Here is a 16,870-nt window from a genome sequence, read left to right as displayed (position 1 = left end):
TTGGGTCGTAACCTCTTTTAATAAAACGTTTGATAATCTTTCCAAATACATTTGGAAAATTACCGTGACCCAAGATCTTACGAAGTTTGTAAACCACATCCCCATAAAAAACGGGTTTAGAAATACCTTCTCGCAGAAGTGTCTTTAAATTACTATTGAATTTTAAAACTAAATCAGAATTACGATAATAAAATTTAGCAAAATATTTACGCAATTTGTAATAACGGTAGCCTTGCTGAAGAAGTTTACCTGTAATATATTGATTACGTTCATTGAAATGCTTGACATGACTACACGCTCTGGCAAACCGAATTAATTGAGAAATGTATACCCCATAAGATGTAGCCTGAGGTACATCCCCATCCAAATGGGGAAAATTTACAATACTAAAATTAAAATCATCCCTCTTGTCATAAATTTTGGTATGTATAAAATTGTCATAAATAGAGAGATGTAAATCTAAAAATGAAGCATCAGTATCCGAATTGTTAGTTTTAATTAACTGACAATACCAAATATTTGGCTATGGTCCGCTACCTTTCCTCCTATAAAACATTTAACTTGTAGGATATACTGAACGGTATATTGTTAAGACAAAACTTGGAGTAAATTAGTTATGAGTTATTTTGGAATAAAATATTGAGATAATGACTGAGTTTTCAGGTTGGTAGAAGTTTTGGAGTTTGCAGAAGATTTGGAGATAGACATTCCTAAGATATGGCAGTATTATGGAGAACTGATCAGCCCTATGATTCAAGATAACAGTGTTCCATTAAGCTTCCTCAAACAAGCTGCTGCCCCGCTCATTCCAAACAACAAGGCTGGAGTTCTTCTCGCAGAAATCCTTCATGATGCTAGTCACAGAGAGGTACATAATTTTTGTCGGGAAGCAAATGTACCATTTGGTAAAAATTTTTATGTAGAGAAAGTATTATTTCAGCATTAATATTTAATAATATCATGGTCTCGGTAAAAGTGTCTATTTTAATGACGAAACAAATTCAGGGGGTTTTAAATTTTGAATATAAAATTAATTTATCGGAATTTGATTTGATAGTTGGAAATGCATAATAGTTAGTCTGACTACACATGATTTTGTTTTATGTCTGATAATTAGCTTTTAAACTTAGATGATTGGTAATTGCTTAAGTTCAATTTTGATGTCACAGTCTTTGAAGTTTAGGTGTAACTTACCTAAGAAAACGGTAGACCAAATAATAGTACTGACCAAAATAAACTATTTTTAAACAGAGAAGATTTTAATTTTACACATTTTCAATACACAAAGAAAACACATCATGATCTTTTTTTCTTTTACGAAACAATGCAAAGCTAATTGAATTTAAACAACAGCACAGTGTTTTAACGTAATTCATTCATGTGTTAAAGGTTTTGCATTTTGTTACAGACTGAACTGTTTACAGTAAGTGTTCCAGAGTGCTAAAATATGTTTCTGTAGTGATTACATAACTTGATTCTTTCTTAGCAAAGAATTGCATGCTTTAATAACTTAAATATTTTCTTCAAAAATGGTATTATATTATATTGTATTATACAGTGTTGCATTGGGGAGTATTTTGCACTAACTAAGCCAGTTGGAGAGGTGCGTGAATCTAGTATATGTAATGACGTCCGGTGCACATTTTAATATCTAGTAGTTGTAGTTTATTTATTGTGCTATTCTCGAGCAATGTCATAATGCTGACCTTTACTTTATATAAGAAGAGAAGAAGCGCTTAGAATTACTTTTCAGGTTGGGTCCTCTGGTTAGTGACTTGAACTGTGTTAGACATGTTTCAGAATGTAAGATAGCACTAACTAAGCCAGTTGACAAGGTGTTTATATCTAGGCAATGACGTACGGTGCACACAGTAAATTCTCGTTTGTATTACATTGTTTGCAATGATATCTACGTGTCTTGAACATGATATCATTTTAAGTTGAAATCTATGAACAAGACCTGTAAATTGGAAGTTCAGGTTGAACAGCATTGCCTTTGCTCATTTCTTAAATTTAAATGGATTGGCAGTTGTTTTCTAATAATCTGCCTAGAGTCAGGGCTGGAGGAAAATAGGAGTTGGGAATGGGGCAGAATTATGATCACGGGAATGGCCATGCGAAATAAAATCTTAAAAACAAAGACACATTTATCAAATCTCGTAATGCTAGTACTAGGTTTATTACCCTTTTAACAGTTTGCGAAAGCATTTTTCTTGTAAAATTTCTTTTAGACTGCCGTAAGTGGAGTTTTGGTATTTAGGCATAGTCCTTCAACATGTTTATTATTGTCTGACTGTCATTTATGCAGTGTAGTTGCACACAATAAGTTGCTATCCATTCAAAGATTCAACCAAATGTTTCATGTGATACTTGACTTCCTATGCTTATCAGATTTATATGATTTCTGGCATATGTGTTGCACCTTTTGTTGGCAGTTCTGTTCTTGTACACCCTTGTTGTCGATTTTAACTGCCATTTTCAGTTTCTTTTCAAAAATACACTCCCAATATAGTGAAAAGGGATCTCTTAGTTACAAATGAGCATAAACAGTAAGAACAAACAAGAGCTGCTCCACTGTGCGGCGATTTGACAGTAAAATGAATATATGTCTCAATAAGAAACTTTTACTTTTAAAAGGAACATACACCAAGGACAAATAATTCTATTAAGAACACAAATTAGAGTTACTGGGATTGTTACCACACATGTAGATAATGATAGTAAAGATATATTTTGAGTTTCAAGTCATTATCTTATATATTAATAAAGTTATGTCCAGAAAACGAAGTTTGTCAAAAAAATAAGTATGAAAGGGGCATGGTTTTAGTCAAAAATACAATAAGAGTTGTGGGGATTGTAACCACACATGCAGATGATGATTATAAAGAAACGGTTTTAATTTCAAGTCTTTATCTTATATTGCACTAAAGTGGTATCCAGAAAGCGAAGATTGCCAAAACAACACTAAGTATGAAAGGGGCATAATTGTGTCAAAAATGCAATAAGAGTTGTGGGGAGTGTAAACACACATGCAGATGATGATTATAAAGAAACGTTTTTAATTTCAAGTCATTATCTTTTAAAGTACCAAAGATATGTGACCTTGACCTTGGGTTTGATTGGCCCAGCCCCTGCATATACTTTGTTTGTATGCTGGACAATGTTTATGTGAAGTTACAGTAAGATATAAGCAATAATAACAAAGTTATGACAGAAAAACAAAGGTTGCCGAAACATTTTAACCTTTAAAATAAACTAAGTATAACACCTTGGTGACCTTGATTTTTGGTATAATGGGCCCAGCCCCTACACATGCTTTGTATGCTGGACAATGTTTATGTGAAGTTACAGTAAGATATATGCAATAGTAACAAACATATGACAGAAAAACAAAGATTGCCGAAAACCATTAACCAAGAAAGGTCAAGCCGTTGCCGACGCCGGATCGAGTAGATTAACCCCCCTATTCTCCGAATAGTAAAGCTAAAATGATTATGCATATTTCTCAATACAAAAAATTCAAAGATGGTCATTTCACTGCGAAAATAAAACACATTGCATGTGTTGTGTACCCAATCATAGTGTTATGATGGCTACTTACATAAAAACAGATTTTTCTAAATCCGTAATTCAAGAAAATACAAGTTAGATTAAATGCAGAAATCAATATGAGGACCAGGTTTTCTCATTCCTGGTATACTACTACTTTGAGATTGCTTATACAAATTTCACATTTATGCATGCCATAAAAACAAGGACTTTTATACAAGCTTTTGAATGTTAGCAAATTTATGCAGGTTTTTTAATACAAGTACATTTATGCTGGCTTTTGTTTACATGCACATCAATGCAGGTTTTTGAATACAAGCACATTGAAGGGGCCTCCATGGTTGAGAGATTATTATCAATTAATTTGAACCACATGTTCTTAGTCGCTGCTAGTTTGAAACTTCGCATGTGTGTAGAATTCACCATGTGTTGAAGCCATCCATTTGGCTTATGGAAGGTCCGTCATTCTATCTAGGTGTCCACTCTTCTGACCTCTGTGGTAGCCAAAGTACAGTCGTGTCTGTCGTAAAGAACACATGTGAATATAAACCACATTGCCTTAAAGACAATTAGTTTCATTTCCAATTTAAACTCTTGAATGTCTTGGTCTGTAAACAAATACCACCTGCAACAAGATGAAACAATTTTATTACCTGACCCGCAGAGTCGTTTTTGTACCCAGGTTTAACTGTATTTGAACGATATCAAAGAATAAGGATTGTAAGGATCTTATATGACTGCCTGTGTAAGACAGGGTTTACTGAAGCCCAATGGACAATGTGGAAAGGATAAGATCACTACCCAGAAAACCTTGTCTTCCCCTGCTAGGTAGGCAAGAATATGTATCAGCTTGTGTACAGGAGGGAAAAAATGTATATGATGGCTGTTGTAAGGACATAAGATTGTTTACTAAGTAATTAAAATTTGTTTATATAGAATGTATGTGTTTATTTTTCAGGGTCATATGAAGGTGGCAGGTCTATGGACAAGCTCTGGGCTACAATGGTTAGATTTTGTGCCTAAACACCAAGTTGAACAGTTCCTAAAAGATCAGGTCAGTATTTACTGTAACCTGAAAAATAAAATTATTTTTAATGAATTTTGAAATAAGGATGGTTCAAGGGCAGCATTGTGTTCTCTTAAGTGTTCTGATTTGTCATGGAATTAAATGTGTCAGATACATTTAAGGCAACTTACACTGTATCATTTTTTCTGCAGTTTTTACAAAAAAGAACTAATCAGTGTTCCCAGAAACCTACAAATGTATTTTTCACCCTCACAATGGTACTTTGCACCCCCAGTTTTCGAGACAGCTGTTATATAACTCTAAGTGAAGGTGTGCAAAATTGCAAGAAAAACACTGCTTTTTACATGATAGATATTTTAGAGTTGGTGTCCAGTTGTTTACAAGTGAAAAATTTTAGTGATATCTTTCAATTGATAGCTTAGCTCTCAGACACAAAAATAGTACTTGATGATGCTATTTTAATGTAAAAACTGTCATTTGCTTACTTGACAGAACAAAAAGAATTTGTAATTGTACAAACAACAACAAAGGCTGATAGATTTTGTTCATATATTTGTAGGGACTGGAATACACAAGTGGAGGCGATAGTGCCCCAATCACCCTTACAACCGGGCTTCCATTGAAGGAGATTGATGTAAAATTGCATGAGCTCATCGTGCAAAACAAGGCAGATAATGAGACCGTATTCGATTGGATCAAAAGCAATGTAGACGATCCAACAACAAGAAAAGCGGAATTTATACGTGCTCTTATGACTGCTGTGTGTTATAGTGCAATCAAAGGTACGCTCATGTTTGTTGTGTTCATGTAGGAAGTTCTTGTGCTTTCAGTTGGTTCCTTTTGTTAAAAGACATCTTAGAAAAATTTGGATTTTAAGCAGATAAATTTCTTAAGGGAACATCGCAGGTTTTGAAGAAAATACACATATATGATATATACATGTAAATGTTAGTGGACGACAGTGATGACAACACTATGTTGTGGATTTTTAACCTTAACATGTCTTGAAATCTCAGCCCACCTGATTAATGTAATAGGGAAAGCACAGATCTAAGGGTCTCGGGGTGAGGGTTGAGTGGATGAGGTGTTTGTTTTCCGTGACAATTTACTTTGTATAAGACGCCTCAGTGTCTGATTCACGTGGAAAAGTTAAATGTAGAGAACAGGGTTAGTACTGGTACAGAATACACTCAGGAACACTGGTTAGATTAACTGCTCGCCATTACATAATTGAAATGTGGTGCTAAGCCCAAAACAGACAAATGAGATCTCTATCTCTATCTCATTGTTGTTTTTGTTTTTCATCAAACTTGCTCTTTATGGTTTAACAGCGACATCTAAAAGTTGACCGACCTACACTTTGATGTTTGCATAATTAGATATATTGAGAACTTGAATTGTTGCAGGTGATAAAGGTAAAGAGAGACTAGAACCAAAGGAGATCAGTGCAAGGAATGATTTATTACAGAAATACCTCGATCACCAAACTGAGTCGGAGCTTCAATCTCTTTATGCAGTACAGGCATTGATTGCCAAACTGAAACATCCTCAAGGTTTGTTGTTAATTTTGCAAGAGCTGCGACCTTTGTCTCTTACTAAATCTTAGACAAAACGTGTTGCCTACTTATAGTAGGGGACTCTAGTGGTTTGAACATTTGGGCTCACCTTGTGCGTGCAAACCACGTTAAGCTCTTCAGATGACTTGCAAAAAGTGATTTTCTTCCGCCACTTAAGCAAGAAAGATTTATATATTATACTGCACAAGATACCAGGTTCTGTTCACAGTATCAGAATGTATGCCATGTTGATCAGTGTAATGAGAAATTAATGATATTCACCTTCCTAAACATGTACAAAATGCAAGCTATATTATGTCATTACCTATGCATTTTATATTAACATTTTGTTATTTATTCTGTTACAGGCGTACTACAAGGAATGTTTGACACATTATACGATGAAGATATTATTTCAGAAGATACATTTTTTCAGGTATGTAACCCTTTAAATGATATTGTGTCCTTGCTAGCAAACTGTAGGTTAAAATTCAGATGTAGGTCTCCCTTGAAGACAACTCAACCTCTTACACTTAAACACAGTTTGATTGTTCCATATATCTTGGGTGAGGGCAGAAGAGGGGTCTACATCAGTTGTGGAGGGGGTAAGGGCACAAATAATCTGAAGTTGTATTGGACACAAATTGTGAGTTTCCCTAGACAAATACTGGTTCTCCTATATAAATAGATTAAACATTGGTTATATTTAGGGAAAGATGATTAACTATCATTAACATGAATAACGTTTCACTGAGTCAGCATGTTAACAATAATTTCCCTTACATTTCAGTGGGAGAAGTCCGAGGAGGAACCAGAAGGAAAGGATGTTTGTCTTAAACAAACCATCCTGTTCTTCACATGGTTACGAGAGGCAGAGGAAGGCAGCTGCTAATAGCTGAATTCTAGGAACTTATTTACAATTATTGGACATGCATTTCCCTCTCTCATCATTAAACTGTGAATACTGAAAGAAAAGTTTTAAAAAACTTGACTTTTCTACAAGCAACTGTGGTTGTTTGAAACTATTGTGATATACACTATATAAATAGAGTACAAAAGTAGATTTATATATTTGATAAGTATACTATGTTCATTAGAGTTAGTTAGTGTCTTGTGGAAATGAGGGGGTATTTAGTACAGACGTAGATGGATGTTGGCTCCAAATGGATTGTTCAGACAAAGTCCTTCGATAATGAATTAATTGGAACAGTTTTGCGAAGTGAAATTCATAACCTGTGAGTGTAACCTGGGTTTGGGCGTAAATCCGTGCAACTCATTCCAGTTCATAATCATTTTTTTCATCTCTTTGAGTTGAACTTATAATATATGCGGTGTTTATTTATTCATAATTTTGTTGATTTAAGCCCTTTTTTATTTCTATTGTTGATAAATTGCGCGCGAAATCGTATTGTATAGACTGATGAAGTAAATTTGCGCAGTACGTTATACTGGGAATATGACTGTTCACTGTTCATTCGATAAAAGCTGCCAAGATTGCATAGCTAATGAGACGTTGTGGAGAATGTTCAAGAATTTATTTTACATCAAATCTTACTACATACTTAAAATCCTCCACCTCTGATTCATGTAATTCATGTGGGGAAGTTGGCAGTTACTTGCGGAGAACAGGTTTGTACTGGTACAGTATCCAGGAACACTGGTTAGGTTAACTGCCCGCTGTTACATGACTGAAATACTGTTGAAAACCGGCGTTAAACCCAACACAAACAAACAAAACTGAAAACCTCTGTTTTTGAAAATAGAATAAGTACAAGTAATGGGCAAAAATGGATTGTTTTTTGTAAGTAAATGTAGAATAGAAGAATAATATTTCCAAAACTGTGAACAAAAAACTAATGAATTGTTGTTACTTTAAACGGATTTGCATCTGCACAGAATATGCCTGTTTACAGTATTTTACATGTGCCTCTGAAACAAAAAGTTGCAACAGTGATTTGATAAGCACAACTTGTCATCTCTGAGAAACTGATGTTTATGCAGTCTTCAAAATCGAGGAGGGAGATGTGCTTGCCATTTGAGTTTGAAAATCTAGAAAAAATGCCCGAAGTTTGGCTTACTTGCCAGTTGTTTATTTTACAAACGTCATATGATTTTCTAAGTAATTTGTATTTTCATTTATATAATTTTATATAATCGCTGGTCATATTCTCATCTTTCGGTAAATCTATTATGAAAAGAAAACAATACAATATTATGTTGTGGAAATTTCATTAGGGGACTACGACCAGATAATGCCACAGTTTGACGAATTATATGTTCTCGAATTGAATTTTCCTTGGACAAATTTGTAAATGTATAGGTTCTATGTCAATTGTACTATCCCGTGTTAAATGAGAACATCTAGCACTTGTGGTTTTTCACTTTAACATTAAAAGCATTGTAGATGGCCATTTTTGGTGTAAATGTTTACTATGAAATACTTAGCTTGTGTGTAGTTATAGTTTAGATTTAACAATTGCGAATTTTGGTCTGCATAAATTGATTTATCTCCTCGATTTGAACAGGAGGTTTGTTTTGCATAGGACCATTATATAATTTGTTACCTTAATTTGTGGCAGAAGGAAAATGGATGAATTCATATAGAGAGAGAGACACAGAGAGAGAGAGGGGAGGGGGGGGGGCATTTATTCACTTCGGCACTGATATAAAGAATATTGTATTCCCTAGTTGAATTGATAACATAATTGATTTTCAAATGAAGAAATGTCACAATTTGAAATTCTTTTGTATTAAACTGTTATAAATTCGGTTTCATTTATAGCCTAGATTCTTAACTGTAGATTGGTCAGTAGACGTTGTTATGAAAAAGAATATGGTTTTATTTTGGAATGATCTCAGTAGTCCTGGAAATTGTGTAAAACACACGAATGAGAAGTATTTGTTTTTCTCCCCAAGATGAATAAATGGCGATACATTATTTTTATTGCATGTTTTTTTTTTTATTTCAGTTTGTTCTACAAAGCAGCATATATTAAACATATTGGCTGCGAGATATAAACTAGCTTTGGATGCAGTGACTGCCCTTAAAATAATAATCATGAATAAATTTGCTACTTTATCTCGTTTGTTGCCATACTAAATTTTCTATATCTTACATTAGGTTGCTTAATGCCAAGATTTAAATTTGACCTCCGTTTAGTTAAAAATTAGAGGGTACAGCAACATTAAATGATGCAAATACCAACTTCATCATCTGGCCTTTTTCTGTAAAAGAATGTGTTATGAATGTTTGTTGAAACTAGTACATAGTTCATTAATGAAAGGATCAAAAATTGTATTTATTGTTAACATATATGCTCCAAGTATGTTCATGTCGATTTCTGTTCATTGATGTGTTTTTTCTTCTTTTTGCCAAAAAAGTGTTGAAGAACATTTTCACAATACTTTTACTTAATGCTGATTTATCGCATTGTGTAATATATTATAAACAGAAAATTTAATGAAACAATTTCTGTTACAGTGATAAAAACAGGTAAAGGAAAAACATACAAAGAAAGGAAATAAGTTATTCTTCCTTTTATATTGTCATCCATATCAAATACGATTTGGCTCAGCTTTATAAAATTATTTGTTCAACGCTGTTAGTAAAGTTTGCCATGAAATATTATACTAGTATTTGTGTAAATACAGTAAACGGCAATTGGTCAATGCTAGTTCAGAATTACCCATTACCCCTCTGTTTGTCTACTAATCTTTTTGCCTTATAATTATGCAAAAAATGATGTACAACTTGCCTGTCAATCCAGAGGTCTAGAGGTCGAACCACGGTTCAGGCCCTGAAAATTCCTGAGATGCTCTTGAATGTCACCAACTTCATAAATAAGCTAGTACTGATTCTTCCATGGAAATACTGCTTGAAGTGTATCAATGCTATCGCGCACGTTAAAGAACAATACTGTTGAAAAGGGTTATGTTACCTAGATAGGCTTGTAGTTATTAATGAATTTGGCAACTGGACTTACATTTTAAGATTTCTGAATTCCGTAGAACTAATGCCCTGAACTTTAAAAAAGAAAGAGAGCATCATGACTGATACTTTAATATTTTGAAATAAATGATTAAGCTGTGTGTAAGTGATGTCATAAACACACTTAAATTAGTAACTTCATGGTAATTCCAGACTGCTTTATCTGTCTCAATAGAGGTCCGATTTTAGAAATTCTTACCTGTTTACTCATAGCACAGTATCTCAGTTTCTTGGTATCTCAGTTTAAAATTGGGTCGGCACATGAAACGATCATTAAAATTGGAATAATATAATAATCATTCAAACAAGACTTTCATTGTTACTTTTTAATTCAACACATTCTCAATAGTACAATACTATACATTAAAGTTTATAATCAGTAAAAAATGTTCTGCACATAGTTTGGTAAGGTTATACATTGCACATAGTATAAACATTTGACAACAATATAAACATATGATTATTAAAGAATCTCAATAGGCAAAATCATGGCTCCTGCCTCATGAAAACAGGGTTCGTGAATCATTAAAACTTAAATATAAGCAACATCATGATTCAGGGTGAATGAAAACAGGGTTCATGAAACATTAAACTGAAGATGCATAGGTAAAATCATGATTCCTGCCTCATGAAAACGTGAAAGTTATCCAATAGCTATCTTTCATTTAAATATTTTATATTAAGATATTTACTTCAAATGTAGAAAATCCTTATTAAATATATGTAACTTCACTAAATGTATAAATTAATTGTGGTATACTACATTCATAATTAAATGCCATGCAGTTTCTGCAACAGTCGATTGTTTAAAACACTTCTATTTTTTAGTATAAGTATAACAATTATACTGTGTTTAGCTATACACGCATACAGTGTGTACCTAATTTAACCTAATGCATAGTACTAGTATAAAATGTTTACATAAACTGTATGTAACTTTTGCTCATGTGTTTCAATCGGACATTTAGGTCTAGTAATTACTAGTTTAATTAATCAAACTAAAGATGCATAGGCAAAATCATGGTTCCTGGCTCATAAAGAATCAATTCATGAAACATTAAACTAAAGACTTATGATGTTTATATTCTATTCAACGTAGATTTAGACTTTGTTCAAGTTGTAAATACAGCTGATAACACCAGTGTAAAATGCCAAACCTAACCTTTTGTTCATTTACCGTTGTTAATTTTTTTCTGAGTAACAAGTGTTCCTGCGTCTTTGTTTGATACCCATCTAATTATCCAATCAGGGACGATCAAGACATGTACCTGATCAAATGGTGGGGACTCCATTATATGAATAAAGAAGTTTCGTAGAAAATTTAAGAGGTGTAGTGTAGATATTTTATCCCTGAATTAATAAAAACAAATTTTCCTAAAATAACTTTTGTGCAGTTCCATTGTTTCATAATGTTGATATCGAAATATTACATATGGATACGTATTGATATAAACAAGGTCACTGAAATGTATCTGATGTTCGAACTACTGCCACACTGTTATCATTTTAACAGACACCTCAAACTATACGGCAGAAATATAATTTAAAATAAACAGTTATATTATCAAATCATACATTACAAATGCATGTGATGTTATGTAGATTGTAGATTTGGAAATAACATTCGACAAAGCAACATTTTTTATACATTTGATTGTATTGAATCACAACTACTTTGTGCTAACGTTTATCTCAAATATTCTAAAGACATATATAGCTGTAACACAAAGTCCGTTACTTCAATGGTAGACAAAAACTTAAATGTACCTAAACTAAGTACTGAAAACAAATCTTTAAACACTGCTGCCCATTCAAATTCACAACCTGAGCGAAAAAATATCATATTTATACATTTAAATCCTATAAAGTTTGACTCCCAACATAAGCACACGCATCATTTTTTGTTGAGTTTAACGCCGCACCGACGCAATTTTATACAAGGTTGTAAGGTAAACAAGTCTGAGTTCTTTTGTAATGATTTTCTTGGCAGAAAGCATCAACGATATATGGAGAGTATGTGTTATCATTTTGATTCGGTTTAACGTCCAATCGACATAATTATGTCATAATTATGGAGACTTTGCAGCTTTTGATGGTGAGGGAAGACCCCAAGTGCCCTGTCGACATTATTTCAGGCAAAGGATGGTACCTGGGTAGAACCATTAACCTTCCGTTTCGAACAATTAGAAGTGCGGGGCAAGTGACTCGAAGTCGGCATCCTTAACAACGCCGAGGCCCCATATGTTATTAAGATCACTAACAACTTTCTATACATTTAAACATAAAAGTTACACGCTATATACAAACTATGTACAATTGACTTTCAAATGTAGCTGAAACACAAAAGGTCGAAACTCTTTATATTACAAAGAAGAATGCATATATGTAGAAAACTAAATATTTCCCAACATCAAAATTTGGAGTATAATTAAAAATCTTTAAAGAATTTTTCATCATTTATGTAACAGTCGGGGGAAATAAATGTTGTATACTATAGTGTGTGGAATTTGTTATACCTTTACACATCTGATATAAATTACTGAAAGCAGTAATAATGGAAAATTGTAAGAGTGTATCATATCAGCAGAATATGAATATAAAATTCACCTCATTTTAAAAGCCAGAATCGAAACGAAAAATAATGCAACTGAGAAAAGACACTTTGGAAGCAAAGAATGCAATGAACAGATCAGACCCGGTTTGATTTAGAAAATTATAATATGCAAGTTCTTTATTATAACATGTTTGGTTTATATTTTACTTTTGTATTTGAAATGATTAACATTGAATTTTTATTGTTTTAACTCATTGCTGAACTATTTAAAACATTGTACTTTACAACACTTTAAGGGCCTCCGTGGCCGAGTGGTTAAGGTCGCTTGCTTCAAATCACTTGCCCCTCATCGGTGCGGGTTCATGTGAGGAAGCCGGCCAGCTGGTTTATGGAAGGCCAGTGGTTTTACCAAGGTGTCCGCTCGAGGGGCACCTGGAGTCTTCCTCAACCATCAAAGCTGGGAAGTCCTTGTGACCAATGACCTATAACTGTGTCGGTGCGACGTTAAATCAAACAGTATAAATAAACAAATAAATAAATTACAACACTTTAAAACTATCATGTAATAACCATGCCTTTTCAAAAATAATGTAAAACCATGAAACATTTCTAGGATGTGGCTGACAAAGGAAATGTGTTAAACTTTGTATAATGTAATCCTTAACCAGAATCTTAGCTTCATTTTGAATACAAAATAACAAAATGCGAGTATCTATGTCCCTTGTTACTACATCTGAAGGTGACAAGGATCTGTACAAAATTTACCGTTATGTATACAATGGTCAAATGCACCAGTGCATAGTTCTTCAACAAATCATATGATAAGGCAAGTATATATCGCAGCTACAATTCAGTCTGCTACATAATGATATAACAATCAGTATTCCTTGACTATTCTAACCAAGCACAAGATATATACATGTACAGACAGCCTATTTACATGTAAACTCAACTCGAACAATGTCTGTTTCTGTACAAAACAATACGGGAAACATATTCAGATCTTAGCATAAAAAAATCTGATTAATAAGTAAAGAGGAACACATATTTACACTTCTGTTAAATCACTTTTTCTCAAAACCTCAAGTCGTGCTTTTAATCAAAACATGTACATGATAATCTGTGTATTCCCTGAGTATTATAGGCATCAATTAAGTGACGATGTCAATGCTACATATAGACAGTATACTTACATGTCGATTGAAATGCATTGTCTATTTATGTACAAAATGGAATATGGCATTTTTATACAGCATATTGAATCTGATTTCCCTGAGTATTCTTAGTCATGAACAAACTAATTGCAGTATATAAACTGACGGAGCGAAAGACATACATTGCATGGCATGTATAATTTGTGAAAATTCAATATATGTTATGTATGATCATACAAGCTGTTTATAAAACGAAACCAGAAAGCCGCGAATGTCCTGTATAACTCATCTGAGTTAACAAGATAACACAGTTTTCAATATGATTTACTTTCAAATCTTAAAAAAATTATATTGCTCTCTTAAAGTTTTTTTAAAAAGTTTCCACTAATTTTGCCTAGTGACCTAGTGACCCGATGTTACCCCTTTAGTAGTGTCCCTAGATTTATCAAGGCAAGAAAGAATCTTCGTTTCTTTGTTTCAGACCTGACCTAGATTTCATTAAGTCGCATATTCTGACAAGTTTCATATATATTAGGTGCTGTCAACTTTTTTATTCAGTAACCTAGCTTTTTTTGATAAATGGAATCAAATTTTAAAATGGATATAGATTTCATCGAGACAATTTTTTTAGAGATTTCATGTTAATCGATATCTATTGCGACTATTTTATTTGTCAACACAGTTTGTCTACGGTAGCACAGTTAGAATTTGGCTTGCAATTAGAGTCCAAAAGATTAATGTTCTGTCATGGTTTAATATAAGACAAGAAAGAAATGTTTCATCTATAAAACTGTCAGAATGTTTGTATCATTTGACCAGACAACCTGATTTTTGAGATGATATGTACGAGTTCCAAACTTGCCTAACCTTTTTTCCAGGCACATATGACTAGTCTTCTGGTAAATCATGTGCAACATGTAACCTTATCTGTGTTAACATGATTTTCTTTGATATGATCCCAGTAACTTCTGACGAATATGACTAAGTTTCAAACATGATATAGATAACATATAGTCACATATTCCGACCAGGTTTAATGTACCAAGTTGAAAATGTGACTTCAACAGCTTTTCTATCTTTTTCATGCAATGCTCTTTATCATTGACTTTATTTTCATCAAATTCCGATGCAGTTTTTTAAACATCGCCTTGACTTCTTAAAAACAAATATTCAAACGTGGATCTATGAAGATCAGGTACAAAGAGCTGCCTCTAGAGAGTGTTGATTAGGATATTATAGGATTAAACATAGTGAGCTAGTTTTTGACCTTGATGACAGATAGCCTTTCTTCCAACTGGACATATATTTCATCATTTTGATGATGTATTACATCATCAAGTGTGAAAATGTAGTCTCTAAAGTGTTAACAAGTTATTCTGTTGTTCCTTTAACTTGGTCTGGTGACCTAGTTTTAACCCCAAAACATTCAGACCATGTTTGATTATATTCATATTGGGACCTCTAGAGTGTTTAAAGTTCAACTGTTGACAGCAGTCGGCACACGAAGTCGGATACAGGTAGATCGCAATAGCTCATATTGTCCACGTTTTATTAATGTGTGATAAAAAACGTGGCATATACATGTACACAGCAGGTTTCTGACGGATTTTACCCTTGGTTCGAATTTAAAAGAACCATAAACATCTCAGTAAATATATGAATTGTAGAAGTCGTTAATCTCTATCTTACAGGTATTTTTACATATACTGGTTTTAAAATCTCAATTTCTTTATTGAAACAGAATTTAACTGCGAAGCTTAGCATTCTTAATCTGATTCATAACGTTGTGTAGTAAAGCTAACTTTTAAACATTGCACAAAATTTTTTAACGGAGCTGGCACGCACATGGTTATGTACAACTGCTGGTCTGCAAGCTTTGTTACTTCTCAGTAAGACCAGGATCCAGTAAGTAATTTTCGGCTAATAGTCCAAGACTTATTACTTTCATGAATAGGACTGTGTCGATAGAGTCCAGTAGAATTGATTGATTGTAAAAACTAAGTTACTGTTGCGTAAATGTCTTGAGATCCAGGTATAAAAGTACATTTTCTGTTAAAAAGGGAACGTGGTGGTGAAACCAATAGTCTCCGAACTTACTCTTTAGTGGTGCTGGAATCTAGGCAACCGGTAGTCTGAAAATAGTATACACATGATTTGTCAGTCTGAAACATTTGTAATTAATATAAAATATTTGTTGTTTGTACAGTGTTATAAAATAATGTTTCAAATGACAGTTACATTGTTAATCACTTGGTTAGGACCCTCGTAAGTTTTCAACATTCTTAACTGCATATTGTTTGAGTAAGAGCAACGCTAAATGGAGTAACTGCCACTTTAAAGGCAAAAGTAATCTCAATTTATGCAGTATCATTACTTAAAGCATATATAAAAAGCAGTTAAAAAAACATGATGTGTAACAGAGGGAGAATTTTAAATACATGTAACAATTGAGAGAATCAGAGAACGTTAATACCAGTGTTTGTCAATGCAGAGATGCACTACATATCAACTTTATGTAATGCTGCACTTACCTATATACACCATGCAGTTAAAACTTGTTTCTTGGGTTAGCATTCTAGACTTATAATACAATTGTTAACCTTTTTATAGCTTTCAATATATAACATCTTACTTTAAACATAATTTCATTATAAAGTAGCTGGAAAACTGATTTGAAAACACATGTATTTACTTTATCATATGAAAGGGAAAAACTTCCATGTACCAATACAACCAGAAAGTTAACTTGGATGCCTGTGACCTTGACCATAGCACTTGATACATTGTCTTGTTATGGTACATATTTATGCCAACGTTTTAAATATACATCCATGCATAAAATATATAGACAACACAAACAAAGAATACTAAAATTGTTTTATCTCCAAGGGTGACCTTGACGTTTAGCTAGAGGTCTGAGTCTTACATGCAACAAATTATTTTGTTATGGTGACTGTGTTAAGTTACTTCTATATACACCCATGCAAAGTAAAACTACTGACCAGAGCAAAAAGTGATCTATTATTTTGACCTCTTAGACCT

At 33.3% G+C, this 16,870-nt stretch overlaps 1 protein-coding gene across 2 annotated transcripts in view; it reads left to right on the top strand.

Moving 5' to 3' along the window:
* The window catches only part of LOC123527883 (eukaryotic translation initiation factor 4 gamma 1-like), a 54,367-nt gene extending 44,577 nt beyond the window's left edge, over positions 1–9,790 (top strand). For both annotated transcript variants that reach the window (XM_045307593.2, XM_045307592.2), the window contains exons 26-31: positions 664–868; positions 4,508–4,603; positions 5,136–5,358; positions 5,983–6,129; positions 6,501–6,568; positions 6,923–9,790. In XM_045307593.2, the coding sequence (XP_045163528.1) occupies positions 664–868; positions 4,508–4,603; positions 5,136–5,358; positions 5,983–6,129; positions 6,501–6,568; positions 6,923–7,024 (841 nt within the window). In that variant the 3' untranslated portion in view covers positions 7,025–9,790. The remainder of the gene's footprint in view (positions 1–663; positions 869–4,507; positions 4,604–5,135; positions 5,359–5,982; positions 6,130–6,500; positions 6,569–6,922) is intronic.
* Positions 9,791–16,870: the final 7,080 nt, after the last annotated feature.

Source organism: Mercenaria mercenaria, chromosome 14 (assembly GCF_021730395.1).
Source record: "Mercenaria mercenaria strain notata chromosome 14, MADL_Memer_1, whole genome shotgun sequence".
Classification (NCBI taxonomy): Eukaryota; Metazoa; Mollusca; class Bivalvia; order Venerida; family Veneridae; genus Mercenaria; species Mercenaria mercenaria.
Note: the sequence above shows the minus strand (reverse complement) of the source record. Positions and strands in the feature narration are given on the sequence as shown.